Source organism: Pieris rapae, chromosome 7 (genome assembly GCF_905147795.1).
Source record: "Pieris rapae chromosome 7, ilPieRapa1.1, whole genome shotgun sequence".
NCBI classification, from domain to species: domain Eukaryota; kingdom Metazoa; phylum Arthropoda; class Insecta; order Lepidoptera; family Pieridae; genus Pieris; species Pieris rapae.
Window position 1 is genome coordinate 4529642 of NC_059515.1, and position 22386 is coordinate 4552027.

Genomic DNA, 22386 nt, shown 5'->3' on the forward strand with positions numbered 1-22386 from the left:
AGAAACTGTTAAAAGTTATAAACGTATTTGTAAGAAAAATTACTGTAAAAATAAGTTCAGCAATAAAGGCTATTTTATTTATTTATTTTATTTATTTTAAGAAAAAAAACACTATTACAGTAATAAGTAAACATTAATAAAAAAGAAAGAAATATTGATATTTCCAAGATACCATTTTTCAAAAAAATTATACATTTTAACTAAAAAATACTATTTTACTTATAATATAAGTAATAAAATATTATATAAGTAATAGTTTGGCGAATATCCCGATTTCTAATTACCCCATCATCCCCACTTTCTTATATAAGGTTATCATTAAAAATATGCAATGTGTACTTAAACTATGGGCTGAGATGTTGAAACCCGGGACTTCGTGAACTGCCTCCGAGTAAATATTGTATGTATTATACTACTTCATTTTATACAGTAAATCTAAATAATACTTCTTTGTGCTGTATTGTAGCCTGGTATTTGTTCGATATTTTTCCGCTGACGGTTATTCCGATTCGCCTGAATTTCGGGGAATTTATTCGGGATTTATATATGGTATCCTACCTATCAATGAAACCTACTGGCGATTTTAGGTGAAAGGGAAATTAGTATATTTTTAAACTGAGGTAATATTTCTTTTACTTATTAATGACTGTTTTGCGCGAAAGACATTGCCGGCAAAACTTAGACATTCCACATTCCTAAGAATCTCCTAGCTACTCTTGCTTGCCTGGTTTTAAAAATGCTCAAATGCGGGAAAATCTCCTTTATGAAGTAAACTAAACTTCTTCACCCCTCAAAGCTTTTCCTCCCTAGCTTTCCCTCTTAAAATTCCGCAACACCTCTTGCGATTTCTTCCACCCGTATCGAGAAAATTCAAAAGGGAAAATTGGAAAAGCTTTTTTAAAGCGTCGTCATAAAAAAGTTTATGTGAATTTATATTATATTATATTTGTTTATATTTGTTATTTTACACATTTACAAAATTCTGATCTTTTTTATATTGTCTAAAATTTAATATATATCTTAAAAAATATATATTTAGAAGAATTTGACGAGATAACTAACTATTCTAAGATGCATTAATATGAAGTTTTAAGTGTAATTAATTAAAATCAAAAAGTATATACAGATTATAAACGCTTATAGTATCGTAATCGGTCGGTAACTATACAGTGTAGACGGTATGTGTTACTTTCGAGTAACCAATGGGTAGAAAATGTGTTGACTCCCACAGATTATTTGTGTGTGTACAGCGTCGTAGAAACGCCGCCCACTGCGCACACACCGTAAAGGCTTTTCACGAAGAATTTCCTCTTGCCTTATACTGTCCTGATAATAAGGAATGAAATTTTCAGTATTTCAGGCATTTTCATCGTAGTTCCGAGCTCTGAAAGCAGGAGAGCGTACCCTCTCTTTGAAAACCGATGTGGTACTGAGACAAGTTTCAGGACCAGTATGAGGTACATTTAATGTATAATTTTATGTCATCTTGGTAAAATAACCTCAAAATGAAGTTCATTGTTTTCGTTTTACCATTATTAACGAATAAATTGTATTACGTATATTAAAATAATACAAAGAAACGAGAACAAATGAACAATGTTTTCAGGTGATTTCTTTAACCCTTTCACTACGTAAAAAGTTCTAGGCTCCCAGATCCAAGTAGGAGGTTATTTGTCGCGGATATAAGAGTGTGCTTTTAAATTCATAACAACCGACTTACTTTTGTACTGAATAGGTTTTCCTAAAATAACAATATTTTAATTATTCTAAGGGTCTGTTTCACAATATCTGGATAAGTTCCAAATAAGCTGTTTAAAACTTATTGGTAGGATAAACAGTAATTTTGCGTTTCACGACTGTCAGATAGCGCTATTCGTCATGAAACGCGAAGTATCTTATTTGGAACTTTTATCTTTCGAATAATTTATGTGTCGATAAGTAATGAATCTATTTTATTTGAACATTTTTATAAAAAAAGTCTTGATATTATTTGTGTACTTTTTTAGTCTAGGAATAAATGGTACCAATCAAACTCGAACCAGTTTTCCGTATTCGAAGTTCAAATTTTCCGTGAAAATATCTTCAATATTTCACCGCTCCTAGTACCCAATCTGTCTGCTACCATGGTTTGACATCCTTGAGGTGTGCCTGACAGCTTGCAACTTAGCAAATTAAGTTTCGTTAAGCAAAGCAAACTGATACGGACCCTTTGTTTATTTTTTATTTTAATTAACTATGTATTATATTATTGATCATATATTTTTCTTAACTTATGAAAAAAAAAATTGGTGCTATTAAATAATTAAGCAATAAAAGATGCGCTTCTACCTAAGCTACTTAGAGGTCCCACAGGTAAAAAACCTCAGTGCTCAGGTAAGTTCACCTGTCTTACGGGCTCACTTGTAAACCAGGGTAAAATAAATGTGAAGATACCTTCCTGCCTTTGACCTTACGTGAAAATTTTCACGTGAATTTCAAGTGCACTCACACAACTGTTGCCTACGTGTTGTCAGACCTTGCGTCTCGTTTTATTCACTCTCACAACAAAGTTATGGGGGTGTGGATAAGGGAAGGAAGATGATGTATGTATAGAGTCTGAAAGAGAGAAAATCCCGCTTTCGATACCCTGAAAGCGAAGAGTGAAATAGAGCATTGGAAAAGGTGTCGCGGATATTCAGGTAAATGTACCTTCGTATACTTTCTAGTTTCCTGATACTCAGGTACAAATGCGTCAGGTGGTACCAAAGGTAGATTTTAGTGCGGATTTTTTAAAGTGAATACCAAAAAAATATCCCCGTGCAAAGCAAAGATCTATTATTTTTGCATTAAAATTGTTTACATGTTTAATAAATAATATTATTTTTAATTAACCTGATGGCTAAGCAAAAAAATGATTTTTTTAATTTCATAAATTCTTACGCTGACCGCGATTACAGTATAATATAATAAAACAAATTATCAAATAAAAAAACATATGTGCAATTCACACATGGTAGAAGTGAAACCTTCAAAAACATTTTTTTTATTATTAATCATATATAAATTAATCATTTTCCATTATCTAAATGTGTGTGTTCTTTTAAAACAGTATATTTTAATGATAAATTTTAATTCATAAGTTTAATATAAATTTTTAATTTGGGAAAAACTAAAACATCGAAAGTTTGAAATTCGATCAAATGAAAAAGCGGCAGTAAAGAGAGGCTGTATAATGCCTGCTATCTCATTTTCTCCCACGTTAAATCATATGATGAATTGATGTTTCTGTCTCTCTTTACCGCTGCATCCGGTTTGAAATCACGACGATTCGAAAGAAGTTTATCTATCTCATTTTCTCCCACGTTAAATCATATGAATTAATGTTTCTGTCTCTTTTTACTGTCGCTTTTTCGTTGCATCCGGTTTGAAATCACAACGATTCTAAAGAAGTTTCACTTCAAAAACATATGTGCAATTCACACATGGTAGAAGTGAAACCTTCAAAAACATTTTTTTTATTATTAATCATATATAAATTAATCATTTTCCATTATCTAAATGTGTGTGTTCTTTTAAAACAGTATATTTTAATGATAAATTTTAATTTATAAGTTTAATATAAATTTTTAATTTGGGAAAAACTAAAACATCGAAAGTTTGAAATTCGATCAAATGAAAAAGCGGCAGTAAAGAGAGGCTGTATAATGCCTGCTATCTCATTTTCTCCCACGTTAAATCATATGATGAATTGATGTTTCTGTCTCTCTTTACCGCTGCATCCGGTTTGAAATCACGACGATTCGAAAGAAGTTTATCTATCTCATTTTCTCCCACGTTAAATCATATGAATTAATGTTTCTGTCTCTTTTTACTGTCGCTTTTTCGTTGCATCCGGTTTGAAATCACAACGATTCTAAAGAAGTTTCACTTCAAAATTACATGTACAACAATTAAAATACAGTACTTACTTGTATCCATACTCCAGGTTATCCCCACATCCGCCCCATACCCAATCATTATGTAAGTGCCGTGGCCGTGACGCGCGGCTGCAACCACATGACGCGAGACTTCCATCCCGACATGCTCGAGAGATGGACAATGACACCCCAGCAGCTGTTATAGCGTGGGTAAATGCTGTTTCGCGGGATGCTGAAAAAAAAACATTTGTTTTGTCTTAAATCAAAACTTAGTTAAACAAAAGATTAACAATATCTTCGTTTACAAATATTTGGTTTAAAGTTGCCTTTAAGATCATGATGTATCGGTTACTTCAGCTATTTATTACAACTACTACTAAAGGCTATTTGCAATAAACTTCATTTAGGGTTTTGTATAAAAATAGAACAATAAAAAAACGCGTGTGTATGTACAAGCGTTAGAAGTTTACCTCTACCTTGCCTCTTTGGCATAAAAAAGTTAAAATCTTTTATCTTTTGCCTTATTCTGCGATTGTAGTAAAAACTACACTTACAATAGGAAAACTAAAATGTCAACTATAGGTGTCAGGGTGTCGGTTTATTGTAACGGTATGCGCGCTTATCGTAAAAATTTACTCTCATCATTTTTCCCTAACGCGCCAAAGAAGTATAACTTAAAAAATAAAGAAAAGTACTATTTTGTTGCACCTCTTGTTTTCAAATAAAATAAACAATGTCAATCCAGCATACGAACGGATTTCGGTTATTTCATTAAAGACTTTTGTAATAGATATTGTATTCGACTAGGGTCGATGATTTATGTCGATGAAAAAAGAACAATAGTAGGATGAAAACCATTGGAAAAGGAGGAGAATATTATAAAAATTAGGCCGGCAACGTACTCTCTAGCATCGAGTGTCCATGGGCGGCGGTATCACTTAACATCAAGTGAGCCTCCTGCCCGTTCGCTCCCTGTTCTATTAAAAAAAATGAATGAATGAGGCGATCTGTGGTCGGGAAGGGGAAGGGGGTGAGTTCTTAAGAGTAACGGCTCATCTCGACTTTTCGGCAAAATTTTATGTCCTATGGAAAAAAGTCTAATGCCAAAGTTGTAGATAATAAAAAGATCAAAAACTTTTACATTTACATTTTTTTTCACATAACCACAAAATTTATGCGAAAAAATTTAGCCCATCAAAAGGTTATAATATACAGAAGTTGTAAAGTAAAAAGTAAGTTTTTAACAAATTTCGAGAAAAAAATTTTTTTTTGTGAATAAACCAAAATCTCGGTTTTTTATGTTTTGCATAAATTTTAATACCTTGGTCTAATTGTACTTACTAATACTATATTTAATTCTTATTTGTAGACATACATTCCTAACGCGAAAGTAGTATTTCTTTAATTATAAAAAGAAATTCTCATCTAATAAGTGCAACAAGACCACGGGAGCACAGATTAAATAAAGGAATCCGGTAAAACTATAAATCACTTTGAGCCGACACTGTGTCGACAACTTTAACTGAAATTTATGCTCCTTTTAAATGAGGCTGCTTTACTTTGCACATTTAATATTATTTATTCTAATCCTTTAACCGCAGCTATTCCTGTCTACATGTCACTTTCAAATAAAACTAGCTTCCACTCGCGACTTTAGTTATGTTCTGTACAAATTTTCAATAACCACAGAACTTTTAGAGTAAGGGTCTGTTTCACAATGTATCGATTAAGTACCAAATAGCTATGCAACACCTAAATTACTAGGAGATAAAAGTTCCGAATAAGAAACTTCGCGTTTCATGACGAATAGCCTTATCTGACAGTTGTGAAATGCAACAAAAGTGTTTATCCAATAAGTAATAAATAGCTTATATATATATTTAATAGTGCCGGCAACGCACTCGCCAGCCCTCTGGCATTGAGTGTCCATGTGCGGCGGTATCACTAAACATCAGGAGAGCCTCCTGCCCGTTTGCCCCCTGTTCTATAAAAAAAATTGAACTTATCCGGACATTGTGAAACAGACCCTAAGTGTCAGAAATCTATTTATGGTGAGATGTAACATTTCACCTTCAAAATAACCTTAATGTACGCTGTTTTAACTAAAATGATTGATCTTCGTGTCAAATTGTGTTTACGTCGCAAAAATAGACAAAAAACCAGTGGCGCCATGACTCTTGGTCATGACTTCATAATATAGTTTTTTTTATATCCTGATCGATTTTAATTGATAGGTCTTAGGATCAGCCTCTATGCCTGAAACGCGCCGACGCCGATAATGATAACGATATTAGGATTTATAGATATTAAAAATCTTTTATTAAAGCAATATAGTGTACGAATTCCTTTTCCGTGTTTTTTTACAATACCCTTACTATATATCAACTAAAACAGAGGAGTTATTTGTGCTGGTATGTCACAAACAAAACGTACCTATTAAAGTCAAAGGTCCAAATACGGTCTCATCACTGGTGATGGTACAGTTCCACCTCCGCCCTTGAAACTGGTACTGGCACTCTTCAATACCCTTCCGGACCCCAGCACTAACAGTCGGCATATGGTCCTTATGGTGACGGCATATTCGACGCTGCCCCGGTGTCAGGCCTCGCAGCCGGGCACAAAACCTTGATTTTTCAGAGAAAAGTCCCGGCTGGTTTGACCATTTTTCGAACTCGAGAAGACCCATATTACTGAAAAAACATTTAATTCCTTATTATGAAAGCCATTAGAACACAAGCTACGCGGATCACGGATCGGTTTATTTTTGTTTAAAAATTTTGCATTTGTGCATCCCATTTAAATATACCCTTTTTTTAAATATTCGAGGTGGAAATGCATTTGCGCATCCCGTGCCCTACGAAGTTGCAGGAGAGTTCCTACACAGCCGCGTCACAGAGGCTCCGGGGTCGCTGTGGCATTCTATCGGAACCAACGACTTAAATATACCTAAGAAAGAAATGAAAAAGTCTGTGTCTTGTCATTAATACCTTTAAGAAAGCGATATTTTATATGGGCCTCATTAAGTGATACAAAATTTAATGAGTAGGTATCGTTGTTAATGACTCATGTCTCTTGTAACAAAAACATGCTTGAGTTACAGAGCTTCCAGCGAAACAAGTCTAAATATCATTTATATGAGAGTAGGTATATACTCGAGTAGATAATAAAAAAAATTATGTATATCCGTTTTAAATTCGTTCTAAGAAAGTACGACCACATCTCTCCGTAAGCGGCCAGGCTGGTTACCCATTAAATCCTAGAGCTCCTTCAAATCTCAGAAAGTTTTTTAAAATTTTGACTAAGCTTTTCAAAAACTATATACGTGCAATCCCCTCACTCTCTTCTCACTTCCCGTCTCTATCCGCTTAGTTCCTTCTCTATCTTGCTTTAAGTTGCTGAGCATTACCTATCCACATCGTATTCCTATCTTTAGTACTGTGTAACGTGATTCATGTGCACTTTTTCTTTTTTAAGGGTCCTTTTTTTGCCCCTTATTTTTTACAAATGTTTTAATTTGCCTTTGTTCCATTAGTTTTGACTAAATAAATATATTATGTCTTATGTACGTACTAGTTTTGCACGTTTTGCGCACATCTTATATATTACTTTTTCCTCACATTGGTGGCCTGGATTCAACATTACGATTCTATATTTCTGTATACTTGTAACGAATTGTTAATATATAAATAAAATATTATGAAGTACACACACGCAGTCAATCGGAATATATTTTTTTATAATTTGCTTGCTTGATGCATAAAGACACAATTTATTCATATGAGTTCAGTGTTTGGCTAGTAAATATAGATTTTTTTAAATTAATTAGATTAATTGATTACAAATCAATAAAACAGACGTAGTTGTGATCAGCTTCATGTAGACAGCAGCCGATACAAAGACATTTTATCTATTTTCTTTTTGTTTAAATATTATTAAAACCTGTGTTTAATTAATTATTGTGAGGTCGTCAAAATTTACATCACAAAACCAACAGATGAATTCAAATACGAAATTGTAAATATTACTTAAAAAGAATCCATGACAGAACCTAACTGGAATTCGCGATAGTGGAAGTAAACAATCTGAGATAAAATAGTAAAAATATGTATATATGCTATTAGTTATAACTACATATATATAAATAAGGTTTAACAACAAGTTATAAATGTAAGACTATTCGTTTTTATTTCTTCTATTTATTATGCTCTTACGTAACTAAGAACGCGTAAGTAAACGGGGAATTCTCATTAAAATTTATTTTTCAGACGAAAGCAATATTCGTAACCCTGAATGTGGACAAATATTAATACTTACTCATAAAGTAAAGAAAACACGCCGAGGTTACCAGAACGTCTTTGAACTAACAAATTAAGGCTTGTTATATTTTTAATTTCTATTAAAAAAGATAGATTTTAACTTAAATGTTTCTTATATAAAGTACGCATATAAAATAGAATATGTTGAAGTTGTAGGTAATCGCCTCAAGGCTACAGTGTCAATTTTAATGGAGATTTTGAATCTTATAATATTAAACAGTTGATTTAAATCAAGTTTTAAGCACGTGAAAGTCAGTTGAGGTATCGTAAAAAGAAAGGTATTGATAGGGTATAAATAAATATAGGTAAAAATAGTATTCTATAAAGTAAAATAATAAAATTATATAAAGTTTTAAAGAGTAAAAAAAATAATGAACATACACAATAATAAATAATTTATTTAAATTAAGTAAACCAATTTATAACATTTTTTAACAAAAAAATAATTTCGATATATTACCAAAAATATCACTTATACGAACATATCACTAATAATACTGAATAGGCCTGGCACATAAGACTAGTATCTTCCATAGATGGTTATCGTGAAATTCATTCCTGAGCCTCTCTGGCTTTTAAGCTTGATCTTCACAAAACGCTGCCCAATACCACCAGCCGAAATAGTTGGGTAACCTCCGGTGCCATCTCTCTCGTTGTCCTTGATATAAATCGCCTTAATATAGGCAAAATTGTGCTGCCCCGGCTCAGGATACTCAATAATACTGGTCCTCACCATGAAAGGGAAACCATATTTGTGCTCGTTCAGTTTGTAGACGATCACGTCGCCGTAAGTTGCTTGACCAAGAGACAAGTCATGACTTTGGCTGCTTACGGCCGCGGCCAAGCAAAGTAGACTGATAAGAGATAAGAGACGCATTGTTCGTTCGTTCGTTAGCACTGTTGTGCTAATGAGAGCATATTGTTTTATATATTCAATGATGGGTTTATGCAAGAGTGGAGCTTTGGAACTACAAAAATCTTCGTTTGGTAAGTTTGTGACGCAACGTAGAGGCCTATTAAAGTCAAATGTCCAACACCGTCTCACACATTTGTAGTTGGTATTACCATACACTAGTGATGGTACAGTTGTACCTTCGCCCTTGAAACTGGTACTGGCACTCTTTTGTATCTTTCCGGAGCCCAGCACTAATAGTTGGCGTATGTTCCTTATTTATGGTTTGCGAGATGGACGTCCTGGTGGACAGAAAACCTGTGTTTACTTTGTGTTTCCACCATACCATCTTCTTTCTATTTAAGATTATGTCTACAATAAATAAAAAAAATAAAAAAAAATAGCACACGACACGATTTTGTGTATAAATTTGAAATTAAAAACAGATTACAATAGTATCTGCTTTTTTTTAATAATACTCAACGCTCTAATTAATTTAAAATTTCTGTAAAGTTTTTAATAATCAACCAAAGACAGACAGACACAAACCAAAAAGATTGTCGTCTAACCTTGTCGCTCTTTTGCATAATGCATTCCACGTAAACATTCGACAAAGGCATCATATATCCATCAAAATGGCACATCATATGACGTGCCAGTGTCATGGCTAACAAACATAATACGTGAAACGATCATTTTACGTAGTTCATATTTTCTTGGAAATATTATAATAATAATATTTATTCAGAAACGAGTTTGTATCAGCTACTTGGCTCTCTTTAGAATAGAAAGATAAAACGAAGAACGCTTATCAACTCTGAGATCATGCGATTGACCTCCGGCCGTAACCATCGATTAGTCTATGGTTTTAGAAAAATGAATTAAAAAATCACTAAATAAATAAACAAATAAATAATAAAATACGTTTATTTCGGAACATAAGACCATCAAGGTATCACTTATTCCACGTCATTAAATTTGAACCTGTAGGCATCCTTACTCATCGGCAAAGAAGACAGAGTGTGTATGACTGTAGGGCCGGGAACTTTTATTAACAATAAGATAAATAATAACTTTTATTAATCAGTTGATTTATAGATACATATTGTATTCGAATAAGATTTGTCGTTTAACAATCAGTATCAATGTTTTTTTAAGGGCTTAGTAAGGTACCTACCAGTAGGATTGTATTAATCAATATAATTTTATTTAGATTAGATTATACGTATATATCCTTGGTTTTAGTATATAAGTTTTTATTTATTCAGCGTTCTTGTGGTATGTCGACTATGTCTAGATTATGTTTTTATTGCACTATTGTAAATTTCTTAATAAATAAATGTGCGCTCGCAATTTATGCTTATATGATATAGAAAACCACTATATTGGATGGAGCCTCCAATTAGTTGAATATTATATATTTAAGATCTCAGATATTCAGCTGTGTGTAATTAAACGTTCGTAATTTGTATGTAAGTCCGTATCTAAATATTGCATTTGTAAGTCTTTAAAACTGATTTTATTTTTATTAACGATTTTTATTGTGCAATTAAAATATAATTACTAGAAGTAACAGAGACGGTATATATTTTTTATATATTTTAATATTTAGTATTGAATGATTCACTTGTTATGACAAGTTAATAGCTAATTTTAAAAGCAAGTCATAAATCAAAGATAAGAAATTTCACTTGAAATATTATCAGTGGAAAAAGTTTAATATAATCGTTATTCTTCGAATTTCTATGAAAATTTGAAATTAAGCACCATTATTAATAAAAACACTTTAAGTAAACATCGTTAATAAGTACAATATAAAAATCTCTTTTCCGTGAATATGTATGATTTTTATAAATCTTTCTATAGTTGTACTCTAGGGACTATTCTTAAAAATTGGTACGTTTCATATTGTTTTAAAGGTTTTAATAAGCGAGAGTTAAATTTTTCATTTATGTTACGACCTGTTAGCAAGATACCTTTATGACATCTCTCTTTTACAGTGAAAAATTTCTTAGTACATTTCACTGAACCTTCTTTAATAGCGGACTAACAAGCTTATTAAGACAATTTATACATTATTATGAATAAACGTTAATCTTTAGATAGTAGGCAAGTGATAAACATTTACATATATATGGAAACCGACGCGTATTGCAACACTATTTATTCAAAAACCTACGTGTATAATACCTATAAGCCTTGTAAACGCTTCCACGATATTTCGAGAATGGAAATGTTTATCAAATTAAATAAGGAAAGAAACTATCCTTGACGGAAATGATGTCATCAGGTAAACTAAGAAGGTCTTACAATGATTTGTCGTGTAAATGCATGTATTTGCAATACAATAACTTATGTAAAATATGAATAATAAGGGACATGAGACAAGAATATTGTTATAAACATAATATTAACTCTCTCAACAAGGAAATAGGCAACTAAAAAAGTTTTACATAAATACCTAAGGACGATATTTATTATTTATTAGAGGGTTATAAGTACAGACTTATAACTCTGTAATAAACTTAAACAAATACGTGTGTGAAGAGAATTCTGAATATTTTTTTAATGAATACATACTTTAAAACCGGTGTACCGATAATTTTTATATCAAATAAAGTGACAAATGTAAAAACCTAATAACGAGTGTGACCTCCTCTTGCCAAAATCTTAGCTTGAACACAGACTACGTCGGACAATTAAATATAATTTAGTTAACTAATTTTGACCTTCGAACATAAATTTCTTTAGGTGCCCAGTTTTTTGCAAGAGTTTAATTATTAGCACAATTTTTTTGTAATTGCTTGCGATTTTCATGAGGTAAAAATACATTTAGTAAATTATTAAAAATAGTCTACTTGATACTTCTGATTTGTTTGCGTTTGGCATAGTCTAGAGGTTTCAGCGTTCGGCTCATCCCTGAAGTCGTAGATTCGAATCCCAGCTCCACACTCATTCGTACGGTTAAGGAAAACATTAAGAGGCAATCAGTATGCCTTACACCGAATAAGGCGACGACATGTGTTTTTTTACTTAAGAATAAATTTTACTATTACTTCTGATTCACATTTTAATTAGTTCTATAAACATACAAGTAATACAAGCATAATTGAATGCATTTTATTGTATACATATTTTTATTATAATAAAGAAATGTAACACGCGAACAGCACTCTAATTACTTAATAAAACAGTACTGCAAACGAAATTATTAGCAGTAGCGATCTAAAGATACAGTTTATTTTGAAATCTGTCTGGTCTGTATTTAGAGAAGAAAAGTCTGCTTAAGGCCAACGCTGAGAAACAAAAATAACTCCTTGAAAATCTTTGTTAATTTAATTATTTACAAATAAAATACATTTTAAAAACTCGACTCTTTAAACCCTTAAAACTCTTTCTTAAAATTTCTAACTTTGTTTGGTTTGTTTTATTAATTATGTACACATTTTGACAACAATAAAATTACAAATTAATATTTTCTTGGGTACATTGCGCCCCCACTGTAAGGCGCAAAACCACCCTTACTATAAAACTGTGCACTGGGATCATTACCATACACCTCAATTTCAAATTTGTAACCCCTTAAAATACTAGGACTTTTCAGGCCAATGGTCACACTTTTCTCCCCAACTCCGCCACTTTCGATGAATGCTTCTCCATCTTTGTCATCTCGCAGATCAGTGACAAAGACGGCACTAATGATCTCGTTGTGTGGCGTATTAATTATGACGTCATCTGTCCTTTTCCAGAGCGCTGGGTCTGCTTCTTTTATTTCGCCATAAATTTTCCTTGAGCTTGGAGCAACGAGTCCTAATCTTACGTCGTTTGAAGTAACTTCAGTTACGATGTATAGTGCACTAAGGATCAAAATCCTTGCGTCCATCTTCATTGAATTTTGTTCGAAAATTCGAATAACAATGACGATTCTGGTTGTTTTTTTCGTATTATATAGTTGTTGTTGTATTAGGTCATTAGAGATTTATAGTTCAGTAATTAGCGAGTTAGTTACGTTTGTTTGTTCAGAAGTTTCCTAGTATTGTGAGTAAAATACAGGATGTTCCAATTTAGGTGAACAACAACAAAGGTGAATTGGATATGTCTTTATTTCTGTCTTATTAGATCTGTTTTCAACGTATTCTATAAAACTGATGTTAACAAATAAATATTCTAAGTAAAATCCCCTTTGTGTCTATAAATATATTATTGGCTGGAAGAGATGCTCTCATTAACGGCAGTTCATTTTATATATTTATTTATTTTTGTGTTCTCATATATATATATTTTTTTTTGACAACACGCTATGCTACATACTTAGTTATGCTACACACTACAAAAATAATTTATTGATTTTATTTATTATCACCCATACATACACTACGTAATTCATCTCATTTTGCCACAATCATAACTATAGGATCGTTGTAGGTACAATGTTTTTCAAAATACTTCTATTAATACCAATTGTGAATATTTTTGCACACGACTTAATACTCGGATACCCGGATTTAAACTCCAAACTGATTTACCAACAAGTCCATCAACAAAATCCAGCGATTTGGGTGAGATCGGAGACTTTCACCGTAAACTGTACGAAAAATGAAGTCATCAATGCAATTAAAGTTCTGGATCTGCGCCAGGATAAATGGGGCGAAGTTTACCTGAAAAGAGGCGGGATTGGGCAGAGTTTTGTTGCACTCGAATTGGACAGCCCCAGCATCTTCAGAGGTTATAACTTCCTGGTAGAAGTGTACGCGATTCAGACAGGTTATTTCATGAATTTACACGGTAAATAATTTTTTTATTAAACATTTCTTAGTTTAAAGTGTGTTTTATTTGACCGCAAACAGTAATACGTAAAATATTAGAATAGAAACACATATTACATATACGGTGGTAATATAATGTATCTAGTTTAAAATATTACATACATTACATTACCATCTATATGTAAGTATTAAAATATATTGCAGAAACTTTATTTACAAATTAGTGTCCGAATTTAGTAGTGTTCTTACAGTTATTATTATTATCTTTAAGGAATTGTTCCCACTGCACAATAAGGATACTCCCTGATTTTATTAAAAACGCTAAGGGTACAGACCCTTCACAATGTATGACTGAATAAGTAGATAAAGTAGAGAAGAGAGTTCAGTTCTTCTCTTCCGTTCTACGCCCTTGATATGAGAACTGGTAGTAAATGTAAAATTAGAAGCATTTAATATATATTTCTTTTTTGACGTTTATAAGTGTACCAAATAACTATGCAACACATAAATTATTTGGAAGATAAAAGTTCCGAATAAGAAACTTCTGGTCTCTTGACGCGTGTCGTGAAACGCAACAAAAGTGTTTATCCTGCCAATAAGTAATAAATAGCTTATTTGGAACTTATCCGGACTTTGTGAAACAGACCCTAAATCTAAATAATATTCATATAGAATGTATAAAAAAATCAAGTTTCGCAGAAATGTTAACTGTTTAGAAAATACTTTAGTACCAAGAATAGTAGAATGTCAAGGGTTAATAACACATCAAAATAAGACATCGTCACCCTGATAAGACCTATATTGTGTTACAAAAAACAAACGATGGATAACGTTACGATTCCATCAAGAGATATATCGTTTCATAAAACATTATTTGACCTTGTTATTATTGAGTCACAATTATTTTTTTCATTATAAAACTGTTATGGAAAATATAAGTAGTTCCTCTGATGATGTCAATAATATTCTAAGCATGTACTAAGAAATATACATGATTCAGCCATGACCTTGCTTTTATTCCTGCAATGTAATAAAAATTGTTAAGGTACACAATAATAATTATGTGGTGAGTCTGTTTTAATAAATATATAGAATAATATAATAACTCGGTTGACTATACTTTGTTTAACTGTAAAATTGATTTAAAAAAAATGTAAAAGTAATAAACTTAATTTTTAACTCCCTTTTTCCTCAACCTGCAGGTTCTGCTTTCTTAAACCTTTACTCTAAGTTTCCTTTTACCGTTTTCCATTTAACATATTATACATATAAAAACTCTTATTCTTATAGCTCTAGAATGAAGGATTTTTTATTATATAGTACAAATATACCTTCATTGATTTAAACCTTTTTATATTTAATATATTTAATTCTTCATTAAAACTATAACATTTAGAATATAATAAATTACTAACATAGTAAATAGTAATACATTTATAATTCCGAAAACTACTTACCTCGTTAGTATGTTTTTTTAGTTAAAAAAATGATTTTTAATTAAAAGACATTGATAAAAATATTCAAGTTCATTTTAATCTCATATGATCCAATTTCAAGGCATTCAACATTCTTAAACACGTGACATATTACGAATAGTATTACAATCGAACTTATACAATCTCACTCACTCTAAGATTGGATCACCCAAATATAAAACATAAAATCAGATGTAGAAGTGGCCATTTAATTTTCTGTGCTGTTTTGTTTCTTTATTAAAATATAATCTATGCATAAATTTCTATGAGGAACTTATAACCAGATCCCCTTTCACTCTTCAGTTTAATATTAACGAAACTGAAACCAATTCCACCTCTTGTTATCGAAGGTTCAGCTAGACCATTCTCCAAATCCTTTATAGCAATTCCTTTGATCTTCTGATCGGCGATTGGATACTCGAACTGCACTTCTTCTTCCCTTTTAAATAATGGAATAGCATGGGCCTCGACAGTCCTTTCATGCACTTTCCTTACATAATTATTATGATCGAATATTTGGCCCACTATCACACTTTTACAATTCACTATTACTATTAAAGCGGACACTAATATGAATACTTTGAGAGACATGTTTGTTGCTTGGTTTATGAATGTGTAAAGCTTACACTAGCAAAGCGGTATGAGGTCGATGCTGTTATGTCGGGGTTACATGGCGAAAGAATTTGAAGAAAACTAAGTTTAAATAATATTGTTTTATTTTTGCTATTACTTAAATACTTATTGGGAATGTAAGACATATATTCAAAATTTATAAAGGCATATATAAACAGACATAAAGAACAGAAGAAGACAGAAAAAATTGCTTAGTCATTAATATCAATTTACGCGTACACCTCCAAACGGAATTTGTATCCTGATCCTCTCTCGCTCTTCAATTTGACCTTTGCAAATCCAAATCCAATACCACCACTGGTTATTGAAGGCTCTGCCTGACCATTCTGCAAGTCTATAATAGCAATGCCCTTAATTTTTTGATCACCAATTGGATATTCTATGGAGACTTCGTGAGATCGTTTAAAAAAAGGGACAGCATATGCTTCGTATTCGGCTTCATACACTTTTTTAACATCGTGAATACGACCAACGACGACACTTGTACAATGTACTGACACTATCAGACCACAAAATAATATTAACAACTTAGAAGACATTTTAGTTCCGCGTCTTAAAGTGATGTTCCAAGAGTGATACAGAAATTAGGGTATTCTACGAGTGTGAGACAGACAATCAAACGATTAATTGGAGTAAAAGAGATGAGAACAGATAGTTATTTTCTGTTATCAGCATGTTGCTCCCATTGTTTGAAGTTTGTTAAGGTAGGGTTTATATGTAGTGCTTGTCATAGTTTAAATTTAAAACTTCATAACGATTTTTAAAAACAAAAGCTAAAATAGTACATACAGTTTTCTCAATACGATAATTATATCTTATACAAATGTTTATGAATTTAAGGCAATGATGGCGTACGATAATAAAAACATCATTTCCTTGAATAACAGATGTATTTATTAGAATTGGTATGAATTTCAAAATATACGTGATATTGATTCTGGGTAGAACACTTATACTAAATATTTGGCAAATACGTGACATGGCGGCGTATAATTAACTTATTACTACCGCCATGTAACCCTACCACAAAATGTTTAATACACATTAGCCGTATCAACATCTACTGGGCAGAGGTCACTTGATACGATTACTCATTTAATATAGAACTGAACCTTACTACCTTGCGATAAAGTTTATGTTGGCTAGTTATTAATTAAATTAATACTTGTTTGTCCTTTATATGGAAATTTGCTTGTTTAGTAGACAAGTGTATAATCAGATTAAATATAGGGAAAATTGAGTACTAAAATATATTAAACTACTAAATATATTAGGTTAATGAATGAAAAATTATATTAACTACTAATATAATTTTTCATTCATTAACCTAACAGCACGCTAGCTCAAGATTGCTCAATCAATGCAATCGACCAAAATCGTACGACAGAATATAAGGTATATTCTAAGGAACTATTAAAAATAAAATTGTTTCATATTAAAATTTTATTTTAATACGTATTTTATTACAAAAAAATATAATTAAAATACAATAAATCATACTGTACTCTTTGATTTCGTTCTGATAACATGTTAGGCTATGATGGTGAGAGACATTTCAGTTGGACATGCAAAACATAGTAGTATATTATATCGGCAGTAGGTATACGGAATATTCGGCGAGGCCCCTGACTGAATCGCCGAATATTAGGCAAAAGTATTTGACGTGATTATAGAATCATGGAATCCTACATTTATCCAAGTCAGAAGATGATTATATACCTGTCCTATGTACCAATAACTACTTAAGTGATTATAACAGAAAGGAAAATATGTATATATACGAAATCAATCGATTCTAATGTTTCATTTTAATAATGATTTCTCTTTGACAAAATGAAGATATTATTTAAGTATTCGGTATTCGGCCGAATATAATAAAAGCAGCCGAATAGGCTGAATACCGAGTAATAGCCGAATATTCGTTGCAAGTCTAATCTCACTGATTCAATGTAAAATGGTTGAATTAAACTGATTCAGATTTGTAAATAAGATTTTGTATAGCCAAAAAGATATTTAATGAATGAAATATACTCACTTTATAAAGGATTAGGAAAAGAAATGAGAAATAAAATGTTTTTAATATTGTATATCTACGCAGCATATACATCAACCACAAACTTATAACCTTTCGATCTTGGACTCTTTAGTTTCAAGGAAATAGATCTTTGGCCAATCCCTCCTCCTACAGGATGACACTCTCCTGTCCCGTAATAATCTTGTACAACAACGCCTCTAATCAATTCTCCACCAGGCGCATGCACTTCAACAACTTCATCTCTTTTTATTAATGGAATCGCCCATTTTGTATGTGTTCGATGGTAAATCGAATTCGCCCCATACGGGCTGCCAAGGACAAGATTCCCGTTGGCATCCACTAGTGTTGCCACCAACAAAAACGAAGCACAGAGTAAAATTAATTTTGACATGTTAGCAGGCTATGTAGAACCTTTTTGATAGAAAAACCGTTAGATAACGATATTTATAGATGCATAATTTGTTTTTCTATTAAGAATTATACTTTAATTGAGATAGTGATCTCTTTTAATTTGATATTAATTTCGAATTTACTTTGTTATCGAATTAATTGGAATTATTATACGTCTTTACTTTTAAAGTATAAATGTAGAATATTATCTTGGTAATAAGACTTTCAAAGTACTTAATGCGAAATTTAATAATATATATGTTATATGACTTATATAAATATGTGATAGTTTCATACAAGTATGAGATAGAACATCTCTTATCTGGACTTATCAGGAGTTATTTTGTAAACGCCGCCGATAAAGTTTCGATATGTTAATACAGGTAAAATTTTGACCGAAGCTGCAGTCTTTATTTATTTAGTATGTAGTAAGAAGTTGGATGATGGGGACATGAGGGTACCGCGGCACAGTTAACATTAGCTCTGTATATTTATTTAAAATTAAAATAGAATCGGTGCGTAAAAAAGGTTAAAAAACGGGAACTATGATATTTTAAGCAACATATTTACACAGCAAATGTGAACAATAAATACCGTGCATTAAACAGTAGTTAGTTAGCCGTGATCAAACAATTTGCTATCCGCCATACCGCGTTGGATATTTCTCGTTCAGTTATGGTTAAAAATGACAATTGCTGCAAAAAACTGACGAAGTGTAGTGAAGTGACTTTTAAAAGTGTCTTGTGCAAATCAAGTACTTTAATCTAACATCCTAAGCACTGTTTAAAATAAATCACAATATCATATGTGTTATATACGATTTATTTGCGACCTAAGTAATTAGTCGATTGGCACTTGCGACGAGTCGTTGGGAACATTGTGCACATTGAGACTTCCAGATCGAATCCTGCCGCTTTCATACCAACAAAGCGAAGTTTACTTTTATTTTATTTTTTTTATTTTTTTACCACTAAACAACAATGGAAGACCAATTTCAAATGTTGTTTGAGAAAATGAGAATTGAAATGAAGGAACAGAATACAAAATTGGAAGAATCTTTAACTAACAAAATAATAAATAGAATCGATGAGAAATTAAAACCTATCTTAGCAGAAAATGAAAACCTAAAATTAAAAGTCGCAACCTTAGAAAACGAAGTCGAACATTTAAGAAGAGAAAAAAAGGAAAACAATTTAGTCATTTTTAACTTGAAAGAGGAGGAATGTAGTAGTACCGAGTTATTGCAGAATGTCCAAAGGCAATGTCTGGCGGATTTAAATATAACACTCGAAAAAACAGAGGTTAATAAAATATACCGTATCGGAAAACCGACAAAACAGGAAGGAAAACCAAGGCCGATTTTAATATCCTTCGTTAATAGTTGGAAGAAACAGGAAATCTTAAAAAATAAGAGAAAGTTCAAGCAATTGTTTATTTCTGAAGACTTTTCCAAAGAAGTGTTAGAAATAAGAAAATTATTGAAACTAAAATTAATAGAAGAACTAAAGAATGGCAAGATTGCATATTTAAAATACGACCAACTTATAGTCAAGGAAAATGTTTCTAACACAGACAAAAGGAAGAGAGAATTATCAGCTTCTCCACAAGCTGAACATATGGCTCAACCAAAAAAACAACAGGCACTTCTTTCGTCTAAAACTAATCGAACAAGTGCTTTTGACATGATGAGGGCCAGATCGAACTCTCTTTCTAAACCTACTTCCTCTGATAAAAGATCATAGCAACCATGTGTTGGTACCCAGAAAACAAATAAAATAATAAGAACAATCTCCCCCAATACGGCTGGTCCCCGTGGGGGCAGTAGACCACCACCCTCCACCCAAAAAATAGAAAAACACTCTCGCCATATTCAAGACACACGAATTTGTACAATGAATAAAAAAAAAAAAAAAAAAAAAAGTTTAAATGTCCTTTAATAATTATAAGATTATCATAATTGAAGTCTATGCCCCCACAGCGAAGTCAAGCCAAGAAAACATAGATATTTTTTTTATGATAGCTTAAATAATGCACTAGTAGATTCTCTGCCATATACAATTGTGCTTGGAGATTGTAACGCACAAATAGGCCGAGCCACTCCAGATGAAAAGTTGGTTATGGGTTTATGGGGACACGGTAAGAGAAGCGAGCGAGGCAAACGACTTATTGACTTTTGTTTAGAAAAACAACTGTTTATTGTGAACTCTTATTTCAAGAAAAAAAAAAAAAACACCAAAAATAAATGGACATGGTTATCACCAGGTACTCGAACCGCTAATGAAATAGACTTTTTTATTATTAAAGGCCCTATCATCATACCGTCGAAAATATAGATATAATTAATACCACCCACCCAACAGACCACCGTATGGCTCGGGCAACAGTGAAAATTTCAGCAAAAATTAAAAGTAGAAAACAATTTAAAGGCAGACAATCAGGACTGAACCCACTAGAACAAGGAAACACTTAAGAATATTTTTTCGGTTCAACACACTGAAAAATCTAAGAATATCCAAGAACAATATAATAATATTATACATCGAATTAAAACCAGTATCGAAATTTACCAACAAGACCAGGGATAAAGAGAAATAACTATATTATAACTTAAAAAATAAGAGATATTATGATAAATGAATATGCCGCGCCTGGCCCGCGACTGACGCGAGTGGAACCGGAAGGAGGAGGCCTATGTCCAACAGTGGACAAACCAAAACTTAACTGAATTAAGTTTTATCATCCCTAAATTTTATAGTTTTTTGGAAATAAAGGCTATTATTATTATTATTATTATAAGAAGTTGGATTAAACAACATGGTGCTAAAAATATTACGTCTAACTTTCTTTATAACTTTAAGTGTTCATTGTGCCAGTGTTTTAAAATGTGAATCAGTTAAAAAAGATAAACTATTGCATCACAGTGAGCATTTTAAATCACCATTTTTATTTATTCGTACATCTGACGTTGCTTTCCCGAAATATTATGAGGAACAGGGCAATATCATAACGGCCATAGAGATCACAGATAATAATCAAGATGGCGCCTCTGCGGAGGTCGACTATGGTGGCGTTGGTTATAATTATGTAAATGTCCATCTAAGAAGTGCTTTGTGGGGCGGATTTAATTTTACAATAGATATTTATGGTGTTAATAACATTGATTGTAATGATAATAAATAATAAAAGGGAATTTTACTAACGCAGTTATTGTTTTTCCTAATGAAATGTTTATAAAAATCCTACCTTCCCAACCAAATTTGTATCCAACAAGCCGAAGTTAGTATTGCAAGTTTTATTAAATTATAACGCCTGATGATTTATTACGATTATTAGGTCAACGCAGCTAAGACTTATGACAAAAAATACATTTCCACGAGTAAGTTTGAGGTTCATGTCAAATTTATTAAATTATTTTAATAATAAATATTCAAATTTCTTCAATTTTTAATTATTATTAAATTTAGATATTATTTTTATTACTATGTAGGTTAGAAATAAAGTAAATACTGTTTGTGTGTTGGTAATAAAATATAATTTATACAAAAAACATTTGCTCAATGAGAAGACACTGAGTAGTACTATAGTTGACAGGTTGTCAGGAGTACCTTCTTCCACCAAAATTTGTACTTGAGTTTTCAGTAATAAAAATCATTGTTTTAATCGAAACAAAAATTACTGATTATCTTATAAAATAAAATATTTATAAATGTGAGTAGATGTAGCTTTACAAATTCTTAAACTGAAGATTTCTTCTTTGTTGAAATGTAATATGTAGAAAGGTCGTAAATTTTCGCTACTGCTTGTTAGTTGAATTTTATGACTTAACATAAATTAATGATACAAAACTACTAGGCCACAACAAATTGGAGTTATCCAAGAGGAATAAGATAAAAAACGATTTATTTCGGTTTCGGATTATATTTACGACCTCTGATATTGAATGAGAATTTGTACTTGGATAATAATTACATAGAGCTGTCCTA

General features: G+C 31.8%; 4 protein-coding genes across 4 annotated transcripts in view; all 4 read right to left on the bottom strand.

The window, feature by feature from the left end:
* Window positions 1–22386, bottom strand: part of LOC110993384 (protein Wnt-5b-like) — a 39790-nt gene that overhangs the window by 7526 nt on the left and 9878 nt on the right. Inside the window, exons 3-4 of the mRNA XM_022259639.2 lie at window positions 6330–6586; window positions 3948–4128 (exon numbers count right to left, since the gene is read on the bottom strand). Coding sequence (XP_022115331.2) covers window positions 3948–4128; window positions 6330–6586 — 438 coding nt within the window. The remainder of the gene's footprint in view (window positions 1–3947; window positions 4129–6329; window positions 6587–22386) is intronic.
* LOC110993412 (probable salivary secreted peptide) lies at window positions 8591–9131 on the bottom strand. The gene has a single exon (XM_022259673.2). It carries the CDS (start codon window positions 9087–9089, stop codon window positions 8733–8735), a length of 357 nt encoding a protein of 118 aa, XP_022115365.1. The 5' UTR covers window positions 9090–9131; the 3' UTR covers window positions 8591–8732.
* On the bottom strand, window positions 11651–13143 carry LOC110993402. The gene has a single exon (XM_022259662.2). The coding sequence runs from the start codon at window positions 12991–12993 to the stop codon at window positions 12574–12576; it is 420 nt and encodes a 139-aa protein (XP_022115354.2). The 5' UTR covers window positions 12994–13143; the 3' UTR covers window positions 11651–12573.
* On the bottom strand, window positions 15382–16176 carry LOC110993421. Its single transcript, XM_022259685.2, has one exon. It carries the CDS (start codon window positions 15934–15936, stop codon window positions 15595–15597), a length of 342 nt encoding a protein of 113 aa, XP_022115377.1. The 5' UTR covers window positions 15937–16176; the 3' UTR covers window positions 15382–15594.